The sequence below is a fragment of the Oncorhynchus kisutch genome, linkage group LG2, assembly GCF_002021735.2.
Source record: "Oncorhynchus kisutch isolate 150728-3 linkage group LG2, Okis_V2, whole genome shotgun sequence".
NCBI classification, from domain to species: Eukaryota; Metazoa; Chordata; class Actinopteri; order Salmoniformes; family Salmonidae; genus Oncorhynchus; species Oncorhynchus kisutch.
The window spans coordinates 16,364,323-16,388,255 of NC_034175.2; the positions used below are offsets into that span (position 1 = coordinate 16,364,323).

General features: G+C 45.0%; 1 protein-coding gene across 1 annotated transcript; it reads right to left on the bottom strand.

The window, feature by feature from the left end:
* Positions 1-976: 976 nt before the first annotated feature.
* On the bottom strand, positions 977-23,405 carry LOC109901898 (calbindin). The gene is made up of 11 exons (XM_020497913.2): positions 23,098-23,405; positions 22,535-22,611; positions 11,998-12,072; positions 8,939-9,019; positions 8,745-8,801; positions 4,632-4,709; positions 4,422-4,477; positions 4,269-4,308; positions 4,098-4,151; positions 2,742-2,813; positions 977-1,970 (listed from the first exon to the last, which is right to left on the bottom strand). Exons 1-11 carry the CDS (start codon positions 23,174-23,176, stop codon positions 1,839-1,841), a joined length of 801 nt encoding a protein of 266 aa, XP_020353502.2. The 5' UTR covers positions 23,177-23,405; the 3' UTR covers positions 977-1,838.
* Positions 23,406-23,933: the final 528 nt, after the last annotated feature.

Here is a 23,933-nt window from a genome sequence, read left to right on the forward strand (position 1 = left end):
ACATTGACTTTAAAATCCTGGTTCACACCTACCAAGCTATCCACAACTCTGGAGCCAAGTGCCTGTCTGACCTCATTCTACCATCCTACTTCACATACACCCTTCGCTCCTCCAGGTAAGTCTCCGTTCAGCATCCCCACTGCAGACAAACATTTATGGGTGACAGGGTCTTTCAGTTTTGCGGCTCCTCGACTGGAACTTCCAGTCAATATCAGGGCTGTAGAGTCTCTGACTTCGTTTAAGGCACAGCTTAATTGTGCTGTTCAGAATAGTTTTCAAATACCTATGTTAATTCTGTTCTCCTGTCCACCAGATCTGACGATACCTGTATATAGCTTATATATATATACACACACTGAGTATGCCAAACATTAGGAACACCTTCCTAATATTAAGTTGCAACTTGTACCAATCTCTTTAACCCTCAGAACAGCCTCAATTCATCGGGGCATGAACTCTACAAGGGATGCTGGCCCATGTTGACTCCAATGCTTCCCACAGTTGTGTAAAGTTGGCTGGATGTCCTTTGGGTGGAGAACCATTCTTGATACACACATTAAACTTGAGTGAGAAAAATCCAGCAGCGTTGCAGTTATTGACACAAACTGGCATGCCTGGCACCTACTAACATACTCTGTTCAAAGGCACTTAAATCTTTTGTCTTGCCCATTCTCCCTCTGAATGGCACACATACACAATCCATGTCTCAAGGATTAAAAATCCTTATTTAACCCGTCTCCTCCCTTCATCTACACCGATTGAAGTGGATTTAACAAGTGACATCAATAAGGGATCATAGCTTTCACCTGGACAGTCTGTCATGGAAGGAGCAGGTGTTAACATTTTGTACACTCAGTGTATATATTACGTTTTTTATTTGTTATTGTGAAATTAATTATTTTGTGTCATCCATATAATTCTTGACATTGTCAATTCCCTTTTTGTCAGTCAAGTAGCAACACAGCGATGCACACAGTTGGGGTGTAAGGTAGTTGTTGAATTGAGTTTTTATTACATCTTACACAGTGTTTCTGGTGCCCAGCATGGTGGGGCATGGCATTGTTAACAGTGCAAAAAAAGGTCCATGTAGCACATCAGAGACTGGCACCATCGTTATACACAGGGCAGGTCAGGGGTCACGGGGGTTAGGCTACACAACTCCGAGATATGTGCTTGTCCATTCAGTAGTACCTCCACACAAGGCTAGCCTTCAGTAACTAACATGCACTGCAAAACGATATATAGCTTAAAATTGTCTCACATCACAGAACTGTTCTTCCGCTATTTATTATATTTAGTTTCCATGCACAACATTACAGAAACATTTTAGTAACATATTGCTTAGGCTAATGGAGGGATATAATTCTAATAGTATAAGTTATTGTTACTACTAGTTTGACTACTTGGTGTAGAGATATTAATTAACAATAACGGTAAACATTGTTGTCATTGGTCAGTAGGGGACACACCCTCTCTTTCAGCCAATGAGAGGCTACAGTCCTGGAGTATGTAGTATAGAGAGGACAAAGTACAGGGATTTTCAATGGTGGTATCAATCTCATTGTTACAAAAATCTGTACATTTACAAAGAGTATAGAAACAAAAGATTTGAAAAGTATGTGACACCCTATGTCTCTGATAATGTGCCCTAGCTATGCACACACTGTCACTGGCAAATTGACAGATTTATTGAAAGAAAAGCAAAAACAGAAACAAAAATACACCCTACATCCTTAGAGTTTCAAGCGACAGTATCTTTACACAATTTATGAGTGAGGGGAAGGGAGGCGGGTTAGAAGGGGATGGAGTGGGTGTGGTTAGGTGGAAAGAGGAGTGTTTTATAAGGGGGCAGGGGCTGAAATGTCCTCAGCACAGAGCACCAGTGCTAGCTCTGTCCTGTACAGCTTGCCCCCGTCTGATAGCGCCATAATGGCGGTCTTATATGTGGGGATTTTGTTGACTTCCAGCACCTGTCGGAGACAAGAAACAGATGAAGATATCCAACTTGTCATTTTTTCCCCTTGACTTTTACAGATTTGACATTGACCCTACTTTTTCCATTTCAAAATCCCCCACGGCTTTGAGATGGTCGCTGGCCCAAAGCTTAGCTCATAAAGATTACACAAAATATTTGCACATGCAGGTCACATATGGCTTTGATATATTGACATCCAGATTATTTTTTTTAAGTCAGCTGCGAGAGAGAGTGTGAAAGAGAGAGAAATAGTCAGAGAGAGACACAGAGAGAGAGAGAGAGAGACAGAGACAGAGAGATTGGATATCTGTCCAGTTCTAAGCATGCTCTTATGAGTTTGTTTGAAGAGGTATTGTGATTGTCCTCAGGCCAATCATATCACCACAGGCAACAAACGAGGCCCTCTGTGATATTTGAAGTCTCAAGATGAAAAACAAAAATATTTCTTTGGACTGTTCAGGCCTAGATTCAATCAGATCCAGTGTTAACCAGCGAAAGCTGACACCCGCATAGCTGGTGTTTCAGCGGTGTGGGTTTATTACTAATTTGACTTGGCGCATCCAATGGCAATGTCCGATAAGTATAACGCCGGGAGCCGCTTGCTGATTTGACAGCTCCAGCGCAGTTACACCTCAGACATCACCTACATAAAAACAATGAGACTGCTATGCAGTTCTTCTCGATTATCGCGGGTTAAGGCGGAACTGATTGAATCTTGCCCTTAGTCTCCGCTCTTCTCCATCAATTAAACAGAATGGAAACACACCTTCTTGTTCTTCTCACACAAATCTTTGAGGAGGGCATCCAGCTCATTCTCATCCATATAGCCATTCTCATCCTGAGAGAGAGAGACAGAGAGAGGGACGGAGAGAGAGAGAGAGAAAGGGACAGAGAGAGAGACACAAGAAACACCATTTAGCCCGCCTTTGGGTTTGGTTTGGTATGCAGTGACAACATGATGCCACGTTGCATCTCACAAGCCTAATCTCAGTAAACAAACAAAACAATAGGCTTAATGAACAGATGTGTATATTTGAACAGCCTGTTCGTGGGCCCTTCTGATATTTTCTCATATTTTCTATTCATGAATTTGAACTGTTTGTTTTTGGTCCTCTGTGTACTTACTGGCTTGTGTGCACTGAAAGCAATATTATAACCACATCGCTGATACCTTTACAAGGATATCCCTATCCACTTTAGGGGACTTCTCTGTGTGTCCAACTCCATTCAGAGCAATAGAAATACTGTACCACAGAGTCAAGCAATCAATCCTCTGTGTTGGCAACAAGAGCGCCATCATCAGTAACCATGTGGAACAGTTAGCGCCAACATGGCACTTTAAAATTCTCAATCTTTAAACCAGGTTCTACTGTATGGTTGAAGACTAAAACAAATGTAAAAGCATGATCAGCCAGCCACTCAGATTAATTGTCCTGTAATGCTCTACAGGCAAACTAAATAATGGGTTGTCATTTGCTGCCCCAATTACCTGTCTGGATGTCACATAACAGCAAGGCCCAGAACTCCCCCCTGCCCACCTTGTCTGTTTGTCTGCCCGCCTCCCTGTCTGTTTGCCGGTCAGCCTCCCTGCCTGTCTGCCTGCCTGCCTGCCCGCCTTCCTACCTGCCTACGCAACATGAACCTGCGAGTCAATATGAATCGTAGGCGCTGCCACGAGAGAGAATGGGCCGACCTGCCGACCTACTCCAGGGACAGTCATACATTATAGGGGGAGAGAGAGAGGAAAGAGGGAGAGGGTGGGGGAAATGGGGATGGGGAAGAGAGAGAGCAAGAGAGGAAGAGTGATGGGGACAGGGGGGGGCATGTACTGTATCCATTGTGCATACAAATAAGGGCAATAGGAAGATAAATGGGTAGATAGACAGGGAAAGAACGAGAGAAAGAAAGAGAAGGAGAAATAGATAAAGAGGATAAGAGAGAAAGATTGAGGGAGTGCATCCCTAGAGAGCAGCAATTGCCTAGACTAGCACTGTCTGAAGCACTTTCTGTCCTTGTTCATACTGTGTCTTGAGATGCATTGAATCATTCAAAAAGCCATAACAGCAAGTGATTCTTATTTTTTTGAGAGGGTGCATAATGACAATGTATTATTGGAATGTACCTGATCGTATAACTCAAAGATCTTGTTGAACTCTCTCCTCACCATCTTCACATTCTGTGACAGAAAGACGAGCGAGAGGGGGAGGAAAATAGAGGGAGAGGAGACAATGGAGTCAAGGTCAATCTGATTTTCCGATTCCCTCTTGGATTTACTCTGGGAATAACCACCAACCTGAAACTTGAGTAGAAAGTTCTCCTCGTCCGGTAGCAGCCTGTTAAAAAAAAACACACACACATTGGAAGAATTGTGTTCAGGTAATATACAGCACGATGTGGAGACAGATATATCATTCATATCACACAGGAGAAAACTTCATAAGCAGACCTCGCCATTTCTGCCAAACACAACTTCCCATCGTGGTTTGAGTCGAATATTTTGAGCTGGAAGATAAAAATAAACAAACAAATTAAATATCTCTACAAAACAGAAAATGAAGGACTATACTGTACGGAGCTATTTGTTATAGCCATTTAGCTACAGTGTTCTCAATGTTGTTGCGGAGGCTAGCTGCACAAGTATAAACTATATTCTTACTGTGGTATGTGTATACTCGTCTAACTTCTTTTCGTCATATGGTTTCTTAGCCTTCTGAAGCAGATCTTTCAAAAAGTTCTGGAAATGAAGCAAAGGCAGAAAGATCAGTTTGACAACAACGCCTGCTATAGCAGAAACATTTGAAATGTAATGCTGTCTGGGAGGTACAGTCAGGTCCAGAAATATTGGCACCCTTGATAAAGATGAGCAAACAAAGACTGTATAAAATAAATAATGCAAATACTGAGCTACGGTGTCTTCATAAAGTATTCCTACCCCTTGACTTATTCCACATTGTGTTGTGTTACAGCCTGAATTCAAAATGGATTCAATTGAGAAAAGTTCTCACCCTTCTAAACACAATACCCCATTACGACAAAGTGAAAACATGTTTTTTAGAAAGTTTAGCAAATTTATTGAAAATGAAATACACAAACAACTAATTGACATAAGTATTAACAACCCTTTGCTATGACACTCCAAATTGAGCTCAGGTGCTTCCAATTTCCTTTGATCGTCCTTGAGATGTCGCTACAACTTGATTGGAGTACACCCGTGGCCAATTCAATGGTTTGGACATGATTTAGAAAGAACCACACCTGTCTATATAAGGTCCCACAGTTGACAGAGCACGTCAGAGCAAAAACTATACCATGAAGTCCAAGGAACTGTCCGTAGATCTCTGAGCTATAATTGTGATGAGGCATATACCTGGGGAAGGGTAAAAAAACAAACATTTCTAAAGTGTTGAAAGTTTCCAAGAGCACAGTGGTCTCCATCATTGGGAAACTGAAAAAATATGGACCTACCCAGACTCTGCCTAGAGTCTGACCAAACTGACCAACCGGACAAGAAGTACCTTAGTCAGGGAGATGACCAAGAAATCAATGGCCGTGACAGAACTACAGAGTTCTTTGGCTGAGGTGGGAGAACCTGCCAGAAGGACAACCGTCTCTGCAGCACTTCACCAATCTGGGCTTTATGGTAGAGTGGCCAGACTGAAGGCATTCGTGAGAAAAATACACATGACCACACGCTTGGGAGTTTGCTAAAAGCCACATGAAAGACTCATTTAATCTCATTGAAAATCTGTGGAAAGACTTGAAGATTGCTGTTAGCCATCTAATTTAACAGAGCTTGAGAAAATCTGCAAGGAAGAATGGGAGAAAATCTCAAAATCCAGATGTGCAAAGCTGATACAGACATACCCAAGATGACTCAAAACTGTCATCACCGCCAAAGGTGCTTCTACAAAGTATTGACTTGGGGTGTGAATACTTATGTAAATGAGATATTTCTGTATTTCATTTTCAATAAATTTGCAAAAATGTCTAAACATTATCACTTTGTCATTATGGGGTGTTGTGTGTAGATGGGTGAGGAAAACAACATTATGTAATCAATTTTGAATTCAGGCTGTAACCCCCCTTTGGCATTCTTCCTATTTTGTTGACTTACAACCTGAAATTAAAATATATATATTTTTTAGGGGTTTGTATCATCCGATTTACACAACATGCCTACCACTTTGAAGATGCAACATATTTTTGTGAAACAAACAAGGAATAAGAGAAAACAGAACTTGAGCGTGCATAACTATTCACCCCCAAATTCAATACTTTTTAGAGACACCTTTTCAGCAATGTCAGCTGCAAGTCTCTTGGGGTATGTCTCTATAAGCATGGCACATCTAGCCACTGGGATTTTTGCCCATTCTTCAAGGCAAAACTGCTCCAGCTCCTTCAAGTTGAATGGGTTCCACTGGTGTACAGCAATCTTTAAGTCATACCACAGATTCTCAATTGGATTGAGGTCTGGGCTTTGACTAGGCCATTCCAAGACATTTAAATGTTTCCCCTTAAACCACTTGAGTGTTGCTTTAGCAGTATGCGTAGGGTCATTGTTGTGCTGGAAGGTCAACCTCCCAGTCTCAGTCTCAAATCTCTGGAAGACTGAAACAGGTTTCCCTCAAGGATTTCCCTGTATTTAGCACCATCCATCATTCCTTCAATTCTGACCAGTTTCCTAGTCCCTGCTGATGAAAAACATCCCCACAGCATGATGCTGCTGGTGATGAGAGGTGTTGGGTTTGCGCCAGACATAGCGTTTTCCTTGATGGCCAAAAAGCTACATTTTTGACTCATCTGACCAGATCATCTACCTTCTTCTATATTTTTGGGGAGTCTCCATTTGGTGAACACCAAACGTGTTTGCTTATTTTTTTCTTTAAGCAATGGCTTTTTTTCTGGCCACTCTTCCGTAAAGCCCAGCTCTGTGGAGTGCATGGCTTAAAGTGGTCCTATGGACAGATACTCCAGTCTCCACTGTGGAGCTTTGCAGCTCCTTCAGGTTTATCTTTGGTCTCTTTGTTGCCTCTCTGATTAATGCCCTCCTTGCCTGGTCTGTGAGTTTTGGTGGGCGGCCCTCTCTTGGCAAGTTTGCTGTGGTGCCATATTCTTTCCATTTTTTAATAATGGATTTAATGGTGCTCCGTCAGATGTTCAAAGTTACAGATATTTTTTTATAACCCAACCCTGATCTGTACTTCTCCGCAACTTTATCCCTGACCTGTTTGGAGAGCTCCTTGGTCGTCATGGTGCCGCTTGCTTGGTTGTGCCCCTTGCTTGGTGGTGTTGCAGACTCTGGGGCCTTTCAGAACAGGTGTACTGAGATCATATGACAGATCATGTGACGCTTAGATTGCACACAGGCAGACTTTATTTAACTAATTATGTGACTTCTGAAGGTAATTAGTTGCACCAGATCTTATTTAGGGGCTTCATAACAAAGGGGGTGAATATATATGCACGCACCACTTTTCCATAAAAAAAAATATGTATTTTTTTGAAACAAGTTCTTTTTTTCATTTTACTTCACCAAATTGGACTATTTTGTGTATGTCCATTACATGAAATCCAAATAAAAATCTATTTAAATTACAGGTTGTAATGCAACAAAATAAGAAAAACACCCAGGGGGATGAATACATTTGCAATGCACTGTATATTGTACACTCAACATAAACTGAAAAATGTAATTATTTTATACTAACATAGTTGCTCAGAGAGAGATTTTGTTTAACGAGTAATACTTTTTTTCACAAGAAGATAGGGGTCAAAATGATTGGCACCCCTGTTTTCAATACCTCACCTTGCGAGGATAATGGTACTGAGCCTTTTTCAAAAATGTTTTATGGATTGGAGAACACATTGGAAAGCATCTTAGACCCTTTCTTCATACAGATCCATGGTATCCTTCATTTGTCCGTATGGACCTCTTCAATTCAAACCAAAGGTTTTGAATGGGGTTCAAGTCCGGAGACTGTGATGGCCATTGCAAAATGTAGATTTTTGTGGTCAACTAACCATATCTTTGTGGATTTTGATGTGTGCTTGGGGTTATTGTCTTGCTGGAAGATCCACTTGTGGCCAAGTTTCAGCCTCCTGGCAGAGGCAACCAGGTTTTGGGCTAAAATGTCTTGGTACTGGGTAAAGTTCATGATGACATTGACCTTAAAAAGGGCCCCAGGACCAGTGGAAGCTAAATAGCCCAATAACATCAAAGATCCACCTGCATATTTTACAGTAGGTATGGGGATTTTTTGTGCAAATTCATATTTTTTGTGACGCCAAACCCACCACTGGCGTGAGTGGCCAAAGAGCTCTATTTTCATGTCATCAGATAAATGTTAACACAATGTTAACAAAATATATTTAGATTTTTTGTAACACTTTTTTGGTTACTACATGATTCCATATGTGTTATTTCATAGTTTTGATGTCTTCACTATTATTCTACAATGCAGACAATAGTACAACTAAAGAATAACCCTTGAATGAATAGGTGTGTACAAACCTTTGACTGGTACTGTACATGAGTGAAACTTTGGTATACGGGTTAAGAAAAACAAAACTCCCCCCGGGATTCCTACAAAACGCTAAATTACCAAAATGATTTACAATACAAAGTGATTCCAAGTTACAGTCCAGATGAGCATTGACCTCAGAGGCTCCTTGTGAGCCTCTATCCCCATAATGAAATAGAGAGGACAGTGAGACAGTTCATCAAGACACAAATTAGGAGGCACTACACACACCGGCAGGCATTGCTCACCTTCAGCTCATCTGCTTCAATGTAGCCACTATGGTCTGCATCATAACATCGCCAAGCCTGGAATGAGACAATGGGTGAAAGAGGGGTTTGTATCATCAATGAGGAGAGAATAGTTAAATCAGTTAAAAACTATGTTTATGTCATGAGTCACTTGAAAACATTTAAATAGATAATCTTGGTTAATAGAAAAATACCTGCATAAATTCCGCACAAGACTTCAACTGTTGCCGGAAAAATAACAAGAAGTTCTCCTCTGTGGGCAATATTTGTACTAGCTGTGACACAGAGAAAAGGGGAAAATATATAAGAGATCATACTGTATTGTCCTGAAACATGGTAACATTGGTTGAACATCCCATTTATTTTTAACAGTTGATCAGTGGCAAACAATGGCACCCAATGACAGTTTAGCCACCACCCACTAGGCACAGATGTCATTTAAACGTCTAGTTTCAATTTACATTTGGTTGAGTTGGGTGAAAAAAATACAAAATTCCCTTATGTTGATTACTTTTTGCAAATCCAATCAGTTTTTCATGTTGATTGAACGCCATCATTGTGGCGTACCGCAGACATGCCACGAGGGGGAGTCTCGTTGAGGTGACAGACAGAGGGGCTGATTGCTCACCAGCCATACTGGGCCCATAAAGCTGCCAGGTGGGCAGCACATGGGAGGGTTGCTACCGGACAGGGCAAGTCTAAGAACGTGGTCAGACCAGGGTTGACGTTTACCCACTATCAACGGAGGATGACGACATCAAGACCTACCTCTGCACGTTTGAACGGACAATACTCCGGGAAGGTTGTCCCAAGGCGAAGGGGGCGAGTCTGCTGGCTCCGTTCCTGTCCGGAGACGCCCAAAAGGCATATTATGAACTCAACACAGAACAGACGGCTAACTATGACTGTCTCAAGAGGGAGGTACTCAGCCACTACGGATACAGCCTGGCCCAACTGGTCCACGACGGGAGGTTTGTGGCCGAAGCTTCCCCCACGAGCCCAGATGAGCGACCTTCACCAGGGCATGGCTCCTAACCGACATAGCCATCCTCCTTGTTATCAACAATGTGGTCATGGACCGCTTCTTAATGGCGCTACCTCACATGAAGAGGTCGGCGAGCCTACGCACCCAGACCTTGGAGGACCTCTTGTGAGCTGTGGAGACGCATCAGAATACCGGCCTTGCTGAAGGGGATGCAGGCCAAATCTGTCAGAGGGGACAGAAGGATGACCCCACCACTGTACTCCCAATATGACAGTCAGCTGGGCTAAAGGACTGCAGACCCACGGAGAGACAGCTGGAGGAGAGTCGACCCGTTGCTAAGAACCCCAGGTGTATGAAGACCAAAGGAGGTGTTTTGAGTGTGGCGCCCGGGAACACCTCGCATCGAATTGTCCGGGTCAAGAAGAGTGAATGCCATCATCGGGCCCTGGAGATTAGTTGTGCCATGCAGTAAACTATGTTACCTCATGCTGGGCCCACAGTGAACCACCAGTACCCACCTGCTGAACAACCGGAAGAGGAGCCCATGCTGCCCCTCTTCAATTTCCAGTGGAAGGATCTGAACTTGAAAGTGCCCCAGGCCTCCACTGGGTCTCCTCCTCTACAGAGGAGACCAAGTGGCCTACTGGATCTCGCCATGGAGGTGTGGGAAGCCTAGCCGACCCCCTTACGCAGCGTGGTGGAACACGTAGAGACGATGAGGGAGCGGAAGACAGGCATATGGCCAGTGGTAAGGGAACATATGGTGAAGGCCCAGTGCGCCCAAGCCAAGGTCTGCAATTGGGGTACCCAGCCCAGAGAGTTCCATGTGGGTGAGAAGGTGCTAGTTTTAATCCCTAATGCAGAAAGTAGGTTCCTGGCAACATGGCACGGCCCATACGAGGTGACAGAGAAGCTGGGACCCATAAATTACCGCGTAGGGCAGCCAGGGAGACGGAAACACCAACAGATTTACCACGTGAACCTATTGAAGAGGTGACACGTGATGACAGCCTTGGCCGTGTTGTGGTCAAAACCCAGGACGTCGAAGGGACCAGTGGTGGTCTCGAGCAATGCGGACCTCGGACCGACCCAGAAGCAAGCTCTCCGAGAGCTCATCGATCGGAACCCCGCCGTGTTTTCCAAGGGTGGACGAGTTCATCGACCGGTTGGGAAAGGTCCAGTACATCAGCATCCTGGACCTGACCAAGGGATATTGGCAGGTACCCTTGGCAGCCTCCTCCTGGGAAAAGACAGCATTCTCAACACCGGACAGCTTATACCAATACCGGGTCCTCCCGTTTGGTCTCCATGGAGCCCCGCCCACGTTCCAGCACCTGATGGACCGAGTCCTCAGACCCCACCAACAGTACGCAGCGGCCTATTTGGATGACATCATCACCCACAGCCAAGGTTGGGAAGAACACCTGACGCGCTTCTAGGCGGTACTGGATGTGCTCATGCAGGCCGGATTGACATCGAATCCCAAGAAATGCAAGCTGGGGTTCGAGGAGGTGAAGTACCTGGGTTATTTGATCGGACATGGAAACGTCAAACCCAAGGAGAGGAAGGTCCAGGCGGTTCGTGACTGGCCCGTTCCCCAAGGCACAGGTCAAGTCCTTCCTGGTGCTTGTGGGATACTATAGCTGGTTAATCCCCAACTTTGCGGCTATAGCCCTTATCGATCTGACCAGCACCCGCCTCCCAAAAACACACAGCTGGCTGCTGAGAAATGCATTGTAAATCCGGTTTGAGACCCAGCCTAAACTTTCAGACTATTCCCACTAGACTAGCCATCAGACAGCTGCAACATAACCATTCCGGGGGCATTGAAACACCCCACGCCAACAAAAAAAATTCTAACAGGGCTCCTGTTCTTCCATCATGCTGCTGAAGAATCTAATTTAAACGGCAATCTCGTATTCCAAACACAATAGATGTTATTTCCACTTTCAAATTATGCGTATTACCTCTATTTTTGTGTAATCATTGTGTGTGTTTGTGTGCGATGGTGCGTGGGTGCATTTGTGTACAGCTGAATGATCCTGTCTGTCAGCTAAAGCTTCAGAGTATCCATCTATAGCAGAGATATGAATCCCCTTGACCCTGCACGGCTAAATTGACTGTCTTTAAAAATAATATTTGAACACCTTTCATAGAGGGAGAAACCCCCTCTAAACCTGGCAGTGTTTCAAGATCCGGTGTCCCTGAAAGTCCCAAATTCTAGGTGGGCCTTAACCTACTGCATCATGAGGTTATGTAGACTCTTACCTCAACAATTCCAATTTTGGCATCTGTATTTTTCTCATATTCCTGTACAAAAGCCTTCATTTGGTCTGTAAGCTCCTATGAGAGAGAGAAAATTACATTGTCAATTAATTGCAGTAGCTTTTACCTTGAAGAATTACATACAAATCTCAACATATAAACATATAATTTGTTAACATCGAAACTAAATAGGGATACACACATCCTTATAACAAGTAATTATGTTTTATGCAGGGAAGATTTTAGTTGTTTGAAATACAAGCATGGATAGCATGAGGACTCAGTAATCTGCTCAATTATCTAGAAAGGCTATTTAGTAGGCACCTGGTGCCGTGAAAGACCTTGTATACCTTGTGTCCTCACAAACACCATTTAACATGACAAGCAGATTAGGAGCGAGTGTTGTAATCTTCACCCATCAGAGCACAATTCTAATAGAGTCTTGACACTGGTCAGTCCATGTCGCTGCACACATACAGATGGCCAAGCGATGCATTGATTATGCATGTACGAAGGTGCCCAACCAGCCCTCAAAGTCTCATGTCAGAATTAGACATTGATCCATGTTTCTCAAATGGCAAATTTAGAAGTTGTTCCAAATGTAAAGTTTCAAAGTGTTTAAGGTTAAGTTTAGGCATTAACTCTGAATTGTTATGGTTAGGGTTAAGTTCAGGCATTTATTCAAAATTCTTAAGGTTAGGCATCAACTCTGAATGGTTAAGGTACGGGTTAAGGTTAGGCATCAACTCTGAATGGTTAAGGTACGGGTTAAGGTTAGGCATCAACTCTGAATGGTTAAGGTACGGGTTAAGGTTAGGCATCAACTCTGAATGGTTAAGGTACGGGTTAAGGTTAGGCATCAACTCTGAATGGTTAAGGTACGGGTTAAGGTTAGGCATCAACTCTGAATGGTTAAGGTACGGGTTAAGGTTAGGCATCAACTCTGAATGGTTAAGGTACGGGTTAAGGTTAGGCATCAACTCTGAATGGTTAAGGTACGGGTTAAGGTTAGGCATCAACTCTGAATGGTTAAGGTACGGGTTAAGGTTAGGCATCAACTCTGAATGGTTAAGGTACGGGTTAAGGTTAGGCATCAACTCTGAATGGTTAAGGTACGGGTTAAGGTTAGGCATCAACTCTGAATGGTTAAGGTACGGGTTAAGGTTAGGCATCAACTCTGAATGGTTAAGGTACGGGTTAAGGTTAGACATCAACTCTGAATGGTTAAGGTACGGGTTAAGGTTAGGCATCAACTCTGAATGGTTAAGGTACGGGTTAAGGTTAGGCATCAACTCTGAATGGTTAAGGTACGGGTTAAGGTTAGGCATCAACTCTGAATGGTTAAGGTACGGGTTAAGGTTAGGCATCAACTCTGAATGGTTAAGGTACGGGTTAAGGTTAGGCATCAACTCTGAATGGTTAAGGTACGGGTTAAGGTTAGGCATCAACTCTGAATGGTTAAGGTACGGGTTAAGGTTAGGCATCAACTCTGAATGGTTAAGGTACGGGTTAAGGTTAGGCATCAACTCTGAATGGTTAAGGTACGGGTTAAGGTTAGGCATCAACTCTGAATGGTTAAGGTACGGGTTAAGGTTAGGCATCAACTCTGAATGGTTAAGGTACGGGTTAAGGTTAGGCATCAACTCTGAATGGTTAAGGTACGGGTTAAGGTTAGGCATCAACTCTGAATGGTTAAGGTACGGGTTAAGGTTAGGCATCAACTCTGAATGGTTAAGGTACGGGTTAAGGTTAGGCATCAACTCTGAATGGTTAAGGTACGGGTTAAGGTTAGGCATCAACTCTGAATGGTTAAGGTACGGGTTAAGGTTAGGGATAGGTTTAAAACAAATATAAAAATGACATTCTATTGCTAGATTAAAACTTGCAACCTTTTAAATCAGATGCTTACGCCCATCTGCCATTCCCGTTCACAACGCCCTAGCAAAACCTCAACCTACTTGAAGGTAACAGCTCTCACTGTTGCCCCTAGAGGCCGGTTCCACATCATCTCCCAACGTCCGCAGACATTGATGGATGTGGAATACTGACTTGTATCACAGTTGACCTGGCTGCACAGCCAGCCAGCTACTGATGTAATGCCTGGTGGGGAGGGGTAGAGATCTCCACTGACACGTTCAGTGTAATTGATTAGAGTTGACGAGGCACTGATAGTGTCAGGTACTTTCATAGAAGCATATGAAGTGCCTCGAGAGAATGCTACAATAAGTTCCAAGGTCAAATGCAGTCATTTTTATCTCAATATCAAATCATTTATGGGTAACAAGTAGCTTACTGTGATTGTTTTCCATTAAAATTGTCCAAAAAATAAACAAAAACAGCTTCTTAGCAATTTTCACAGTATTATTACAACCCCATAGTGTGGAAATATATCTAAAACATAGGTAAATCACGTTTTTGACTACACACTGGGCCTTTAAAGGCAGCCATTTGAGGTTGTCTATGTTGGGACTGGGAAGTGTTACATGTGACAATGTGAAACTGTAGGGTAGCACTTATCTGCTACATGGCCTTGCAGTAGGTAGGCCTGTTGAAGTGGGCTTTATTGCATTGCGTTCTTGTGTTGCATACTTGTGTTGCATACTTGTGTAAGGTATACTTGTGTATACTTGTGTTGCATACTTGTGTAATACTTGGTTTGCATACTTGTGTAAGGTATATATTAGGTTTTAAGCTGCAAATTGAGCATTTCTGTAAAAGATGGACATGGCCTTTACCATGATCACTCACTCCCATTGTATCAATGGTAAAAGTAAATGATTTGAAAGATAGAGAAAAAAAACTAGATTACATTTGATATCCAAGGATAAAATATCAATATTAGTGTATCTTACACCTCGATCACACCTATACCTTCAATGCGCAAAATGGTACGCAGCACCATCTGGATATGTGTTCAACAAAAGTTCAACATTCACCCCCTGCTACCATTTCTGTCAAGTCGTCTACGCATACAGTTTGCAAGGCTCACGCAGCAAGGCTCACGCAGCGTTCCATTGGAAATGAATGCACTTCTGCTGTACCAAAATGCAATGACGCTGTTGGTGTGATCGATGCGTTAGTACTCTATGTTTTTATGAGAACATCAAGGTACCTTAGTAATGACTAATGTCTGTTTTATAGAGCCTTTCTATAATAGGAATATAAACACAGTAGGACTCAGATTTTTACATTTGCATTTCATCTCCAAAACACAATCAATAAAAGCAATGCATTGCTTCAAGAACAATGTGAGCCATATCCTGAGATGCTATAAATAAATATCTGTAAATCCCAGTGTCACACCAGCACTGACCAAATATGTTCCAAATATATGACCATAATCATTTCATAATTTTCCTTTCAGAGAAACTGGCACAAGAGGTTAACTCTAGCGAAGAAGATCACCTTGCATTCTCACTGGAGAACAAGTGTACTGGTAGAAAGTAGGCAATATTCTAACATTGGCCTTGTCTTTCGGGTTAAAATGATTATGTTGTATGAAAGGAAGATGTACTATGAGTGAGCTCTTCGTCTAGTCCATGTGTGTGTCCACTGAGTGGATGCATGACGGCCATCTTTGGAAGCCATCTTTATAGCTGTATGACATAATCAAAATCATGTCCACTATCCAACACCAAGTGACTCTGCAAATGTTAAAGTGCATGTTTGATTGAATTCAATGGAATTTCTAAGTAAGAGGACCCTGAACCAATCTACACACTGCATGCGCTATGCAGTCAAAACCAATCATTGATCTCTGTATTGATCTGTCTGGTGATGATGCCCATGCTAAATGTGGAAACCATCTTTGGCATCTCTCTGGATAAGGTGGTGTCAGATATGCTAATAACTCCAATCCTACTTCAAATTGCACTTCAATGGTGTTTTCTCACTGGGCATTGATTGGGCAGTTGTAAATGGGCACTTCATTTGATGGTAAATGCGGCAATTTTCCATAATCAACTCCCCAACGTGCCCTCTCCCCATAGAGTAAATTAAAAGGTGTTTTCAGTGTCTGGCAAAAGTTGAGCTATTACTCCTGTTTAAAGGAGTTGAGTGCCAATTGACTTGCTCTATAGAGGCTTGGCTAATTGCTTGTATACAGAATGGGAAATACGTGTTTAACCTTTCCAAAATGCAAAGCAGGAGAGTGCACTGCAGTGCTGTTTGTCACTGAGCAATGGGTGACTCAATCCAATTCAGACCACAAAACGCTGAGTAGAGACACAAATAAACCACCGCCGATCCACTTTTCATTTTCCATTTGTTTTGTCTTAGTCTTACACACCTGGTTTCACTCACCCAATTACCTGTTTATTATTTAACCCTCTGTTCCCCATGTTTGTTCGTGAGTGATTGTTCTTTGTAAATCGGTCCGTTATTGTGGGCTTGTATATTTTGCCTTGTATATTTGTATTTTGAGTAAAGTACGTTGATTACTCATTTCTGCAATAGAGGAGCGCATTCAGCAACATGCGACCATGTTGCAACGTCTGGGCACCGCTATGGATCGCGTGCTGCAGACGATGGATCGTTGGGAGAGAGGAGGAGGATTTCCAGCGCCTCCACCAGCGCCACTACCGCCGACCCCACTGTCCACCTCTCCTTCACGTGGTCCCAGCGGGATTCGGCTCGCGCTCCCGAGTGAGTATGATGGGATGGCTGCCGGATGCCATGGGTTCCTAATACAGCTGGAGCTCTACCTGGCGACCGTCCACCCGGCTCCTTTGGGACGTGAGAGCGTGTCCGCCCTCGTCTCCTGCCTCTCAGGCAATGCCCTGGAGTGGGTATGGAGTGAGGGAGACGCGGTGTTGGACCATTACGCAGAGTTCACGACTGTTCCACCTGAGGCTGGGGAGCCAGCGTGGGATGGAACGACAGGGCCCTGATCAATCACTACCAGTGCAATCTGTGCGAGGACGTCCGTCGGGAGTTGGCCTGCCGAGACACCACCCTCACATTGGACCAGCTGGTGGACCTGTCCATCCGACTGGACAACTTGCTGACTACCCGCGGACGTCCGGATCGGGGCCTGTCAGTTCCATACCCCAGCACCTCCGCTCTGACGCCCATGGAGCTGGGAGGTGCTGCACTTAGGGCAATCGGAGGAGGGGCCATTCCCTGCACCATCTGTGGCCACAGAGGGCACACTGCTGGTCGGTGCTGGTGCGGTTCGTCAGGGAGTCGAGGCAGCAGGCAGGGCACTCTCGTGTCACCCCAGGTGAGTTGGCACCAGGCTCACCCAGAGCCCCTTGTTGCTCACATGTATGTGTTTATTTCATTTCCTGAATTTTCCACGCATTCCCAGTATAAGGTGCTCATAGATTCAGGCGTAGCTGGGAATTTTATTGACCGTTCATTTGCCCATAGTTTAGGGATCCCCCTTGTTCCTGTGGATATGCCCTTCCCTGTGCACGCCCTAGATAGTCGACCATTAGGGTCAGGGCTGATTAGGGAGGCCACCGCTCTACTAGACATGGTTACACAGGAGGGTCACAAGGAGAGAATCAATCTCTTCCTTATTGATTCTCCTGCGTTTCCCGTGTGCTGGGCTTACCCTGGTTGGCCTGTCATAACCCCACTATTTCGTGGCAACAGAGGGCTCTCAAGGGGTGGTCACGAGAGTGCTCAGGGAGGTGTGTGGGTGTTTCCATCGGTGCGACTACGGTGGAAAGTCAAGACCAGGTCTCCACCGTGCGCATCCCCTCAGAATATGCCGATTTGGCTCTCACCTTCTGTAAGTAGAGGGCGACTAAATTACCACCCCATCGACGGGGGGATTGTGCGATAAATCTCCTGGTAGATGCAGCACTTCCCAGGAGTCACGTGCATCCTCTGTCACAGGAGGAGACGGCGGTTGGGGCAGGGATACATTCGGCCCTCCACTTCAACTGCCTCCTCAAGTTTATTTTTTGTGAAGAAGAAGGATGGGGGTCTGCGCCCATGTATTGACTATCGAGGGATGAATCCAATCACAGTGACGTATAGCTACCCACTGCCTCTCATCGCCAGTGTGATCGAGTCAATGAACAGGGCGCGCTTCTTCACAAAATTGGATCGCAGGAGCACTTACAACCTGGTGCATATCCGGAAGGGGACGAGTGGAAGACGGCATTTAGTACCAACTCAGGGCACTATGAGTACCTCGTCATGCCGTAAGGGTTGATGAATGCTCCATCAGTCTTTCAGGCCTTTGTTGACGAGATTTTCCCGGGACCTGCACGGGCAGGGTGTAGTGGTGTATATCGACGACATTCTGATATACTCCGCTACACGCGCCGAGCATGTATCCCTGGTGCGCAGGGTGTTTGGTCGACTGCTGGAGCATGACCTGTACGTCAAGGCTGAGAAATGTCTGTTCATCCAACAGGTCTCCTTCCTAGGGTACCGCATTTCCACTTCAGGGGTGGAGATGGAGAGTGACAGCATTGGAGCCGTGCGTAATTGGCCAACTCCCACTACGGTAAAGGACGTGCAGCGGTTTCTAGGGTTTGCCAAATACTACCGGAGGTAGGCTTTTGGTCACCTGAAGGCTCTCATAGTGGAGGTGGACGCATCCGTGGCTGGGATAGGAGCCATGCTCTCTCAGCTCTCGGGCACACCACCAAAGCTCCGCCCCTGTGCTTTATTTTCAAAGAAGCTCAGCCCGGCGGAGCGAAACTATGATGTGGGGGCCTGGGAGCTGTTGGCTTTTGTCAAGGCTGTGAAGGCGTGGAGACATTGGCTTGAGGGGGCTAAACACCCTTTTCTCATCTGGACTGATCACCGCAATCTGGAGTATATCCGGGCTGCGAGGTGACTGAACACTCGCCAGGCGAGGTGGGCCATGGTTTTTACACGTTTTGTTTTCACTCTATCCTACAGACCAGATTCCCAGAACGCTAAGGCAGACGTACTGTCCCGGATGTATGACCCGGAGGCGCGGTCCACAGATCACACTCCCATACTTCTAGCCTCTTGCCTGGTGGCACCGGTGGTGTGGGAGCTGGCCGCGGACATCGAGCGGGCGTTACGCACAGAGCCCACTCCCCACCAGTGTCCAGCTGGACACCTGTATGTTCCGTCTGCTGTCCGCGACCGGTTGATCTATTGGGCTCACACGTCACCCTAGTCTGGTCACCCTGGCATCGGTCAGACGGTGCGTTGCCTTAGTGGGAAGTACTGGTGGTCCACCTTGGCCAAGGACGTGAGGGTTTATGTTTCCTCCTGCTAGGTGTGTGCCCAGTGCAAGGCTCCCTGGCACCTGCCCAGAGGGAAGTTACAACCCCTACCCGTTCCACAACGGTCGTGGTTGCACCTGTCGGTGGACTTCCTGACGGATCTTCCTCCATCACAGGGCAGCACCACCATGATCCTGATCATTGTGGATCGGTTTTCTAAGTCCTGCCGTTTCCTCCCTTTGCCCGGTCTCCCTACGGCCTTACAAACTGCGGAGGCCCTGTTTACACACGTCTTCTGGCACTATGGGGTGCCTGAGAACATAGTTTCTGATCAGGGTCCCCAGTTAACGTCCAGGGTCTGGAGAGCGTTCATGGAACGTCTGGGGGTCTTGGTCAGCCTCACCTCAGGCTCTCACCCCGAAAGTAACGGGCAGGTGGAGAGAGTAAACCAGCATGTGGGTAGGTCATCCCCTGGGCAGAGATGGCCCAAAACTCACTCCGCCACTCCTCTACTAACCTCTCTCTTTTCCAGTGCGTACTGGGGTATCAGCCGGTTCTGGCACCGTGGCATCAGAGCCAGATCGAAGCTCCTGCGGTGGACGAATGGTTTAAGCGCTCGGAGGAAACCTGGGCCGCCGCCCATGTGCACCTACAACGGGCCGTTAAAGGCGGTTAAAGGCGAACGCCGACCGCCACCACAGCGAGGCCCCGGTGTTCGCACCGGGGGACCTGGTCTGGCTCTCGACCCGAAACCTGCTCCTCCGCCTGCCTTGCCGGAAGCTGGGCCCGCGGTTTGTGGGGCCATTCAAGGTCCTGAGGAGACTGAACGAGGTGTGCCACAGGTTACAGATTCCCCCCAGATTACTATATTATTCCCTTGTTCCATGTGTCTCTCCTCAGGCCGGTGGTGGCTGGTCCACTCCAGGAGTCTGAGGTACGGGAGGTTCCTCCGCCCCCTCTGGACATCGAGGGTGCCCCGGCATATGCTGTTCGAGCCATCCTGGACTCGAGGCGTCGGGCCTTCAGTACCTCGTGGAGTGGGAGGGGTACGGTCCGGAGGAGAGATGCTGGGTGCCGGTGGAGGACGTTTTGGACCCTTCGTTGCTGCGGGAGTTCCACCGTCTCCATCCGGATCGCCCTGCGCCTCGTCCTCCGTGTCGTCCCCGAGGTCGGTGTCGGCGCGCTGCTGGAGCCCCGCGTCGAGGGGGGGGGGGGGGGGGGGGGGGGGTACTGTCACGACTTCCACCGAAGTCGGTCCCTCTCCTTGTTTGGGCAGCGTTCGGCAGTCGACGTCATTGGCCTTCTAGCCACCGCCAATCCACTTTTCATTTTCCATTTGTTTTGACTTAGTCTTATACATCTGGTTTCACTCACCCAATTACCTGTTTATTATTTAACCCTCTGTTCCCCATGTTTGTTTGTGAGTGATTGTTCTTTGTAAATCGGTCCGTTATTGTGGGCTCGTATATTTGCCTTGTATTTTTGTATTTTGAGTAAAGTACATTGATTACTCATTTCTGCTGTCCTGCACCTGACTCTCTACACCAGCTACACACAGGACCCCAAAACTGCTTTCCCCCATCGGGGCTTACAGTTTAGCAAGATGGAATTGTGGGAAATACATTCATCAACCCATCAATCTGATGCAACAGGAATATGAGGTTGTTCCATAAGTAGTTCAGGCATGGAAAGACATATGAAATATTGGTAGATCAGACAAGTACTTGACACTTCATAACTAGTCATAATGTATTAATCAATGTCAATTGACCCTTCGCTAAGCCACGCCCCAGAATTCTGGGCAACTAATCACAGCACTCCAATGGATAGCAACTGTCTCGAGTACTTCACCTCGGAGAAGCTCATGTTTGAAACACATAAAAGTCTGTGAGGGCAGTGAGAAAACGTGAGTTTTCTTTAAGAAATACACGTTTTAAATGGCTAAATAATGGAATAGTGCACGAGGGTTCCAGAACCTGTTCATGGAGTATTTTTAGAATCCAAAATTATACATTAGTTACATTGTTTGCTAGTTCATCTGGATAGCTATTTTTCATGTTCATTGACCACCGAACGTTGCTAATGCTAGCAAGCTTGCCACTAAATATAACTTGTTTTCTCAAAATGTATGTTAGCTAATGTTATTAATACAACTCCAATCTGCAGTCGACATCAGGAAATTATTTGAGAGCACTAGTTAGCTCTCAAATTAGTAGCACGCGTTGACTGAGCCATAGACATAAGTTTACCAGGTTTCAGTGAAGCGATTGTAATAGCAGTCCACTACAACATACCAGAGAGTTTCTTGATTAGCAAGGGGTAGTCAGTGTATGATTTCAAGTAATATACTTGCTCACATTTATTTTAACTAGGCAAGTCAGTTAAGAACAAATTCTTATTTTCAATGACGGCCTAGGAACAGTGGATTAACTGCCTGTTCAGGGGCAGAACGACAGACAGTACCTTGTCAGCTCAGGGGTTTGAACTTGCAACCTACTGGTTACTAGTCCAACGCTCTAACCACTTGGCTACCCTGCCGCCCCAAAAACACAGTTTGAGATCATTGTGAGGGGATTTCGCCAGTGGTTGGAAGGGAGAATTGTGCTTCCAGGGAAAATGTTGTCCGTGGCTGCAACAGTAACCAAGGGAGGTGGTGCTTAGCGAAGGGTCAATTAAGAACGACCAGTTTCACAATATCATGACAGTACTTTAAAATGGAAGCTCATTGAAGCATTATATGAAATGCACCATTTCCATCTCTTGAGAAAACCCTATGTTCATTGAACCAACAAGAAATCTAAAATATGCATTTAGTCTCTTCTGTAAATTAAATGTTCTCAATGACATGCCCTGTACTGTATTTTATAATCCAACCTTTTGATTATTCTAGTAAAAAAAACATTAAAGATGACTGATTATTATTACACAGCAAATAGCACTAATATGAGTGATGAGGATGTTGACAAGACAACATTACGGCTGAAACAGACACACGGCTGAAACAGACACAAAACTTGTAGGGTGTGCACATAATACCAGCGTCAGTGTTAAAACTGATTGGTGCCTGTAATGTCTGGTGCACTGAGTTCTCTTTCTCCCTACCACACTTACCCCAATCTATCTCTCTCGCTCTCTCTCACACATTCACACACACACAATGTATTAACTTGAAAGCTTTCAACTGTGGCACCACCATTGGTTTCACAATGTCTATATGTCTTGCCTACTGTATGGCCTATCTGATGAAGGTATTTCGAATGAGGGTCATACCTAATGCATTTAAAAACTAGATAACAGTTCAGTCTGAGAAGACTATTAGTTGTCAGGCCGAGTGCCGATACATTCAAGTTTTAAAGTTCAAAATAATTCAGTTTACTTACAAGTCCTGCCTGTTTTCGAGCTTGCTGAAGTTCTTTTATAAAACTCTGCAACTCCTTCCCTTCAATATATCCATTACCTGCAAGAAGTAAGCACCAAATCAATCAAAGACATGCGTAAAGTAGCCTACATTAAGTTTAAGAACATAACGCACAGGATCAAATCCATCATTTGCCGTTTCATGACAGCTGTATGACTGAATCATACTTTGACTGAATCATATTTTTAGTGCCTAAACCTATCACAATATTATAATCATATTTTCCAGTCATTTATAGTTTTGTAAATATTGATATTTCGCTATAAAATGGTGGTTAATGGTTCTAAATCAATTATTTGTCAATCCAATTTGTCAATGGATAAAGTTGAGAGAAAAAATGTCACACAAATATCAGTCTTGACAGCTAAATCGACTGTTTCATTCAATATAGGCTACTACATATTTTCGAAAACCCGCTAAAAAGCGCAAATGGTCTATGAGGGTCTTTGGCGCAACACTTCCCAAAAATCGTTTTACTTCAGTGCCATCCCCACGAATAATCCACAATCTTAAGGAATAAGTTACCATCGTTATCATAATGGTGAAAAATATCCAGGAACTGTGATGCAGAGATCTCTACTCCTTGCAGGTACGCGTTTGCCATCTCGGGTTAGGTTTGGGGACGGGAGCGCGTACCAGATAGCTGCACTGGCCGAGGATCTGCAATGAATTGGACGCTTTGATCAGTCGGTGCCCGGTATTTAAAGGAAGCACTATCACGCTAATCTTTAACTGTCGCACCTCCGTCCCCGACGTTGGGAAACTAGCCAAACGCGCAAGTCACCTCCTCTCTTCCCGCCGCAGGAATTGAGCGTGCTCAGCAGCACGTTGACGCGCGCCAGGGGGCACGGAGACGTGAGATCCATTTAAATGAGCACCCGCTCTTCGTGCTTTTCATTTCCCCCTCCAGATAAACGCTCTATCCGACAAAAGTGTAGAAGTTGTTCAACCAAATACTATCTCACCCCCCCCCCCCCCCTCTCTCTCTTCTTTATTCTGGCATTTAAGGTCCATCCTAGGGCTCTATATGAAATAAAACCCATAAGTGGATTATGGAGTAGCAAAATTATATAATCTTCAAAATAAGAAAAAAAGGACAGAAAGGATGCTTTGAAATGCGAATTGCTGGCTTGGACCCTCCATGATAGTTGGGCTGACTCAACTCCCTGTCTAACTATGGAGATTTAGGATTTGGTTTCTTAATTTTACATTTCATTTAGATTTTTTGTTGTACTGGGTGGTGCCACTCATTAGAGAAGACTGTTGACTGCTGCCTCATAAAGTGTGTTTACAGGGAAATGGGACACATAGTCCACACAATCAATAACAATTCAGTGCATGAGGTGGCTTTGGGAGATGGG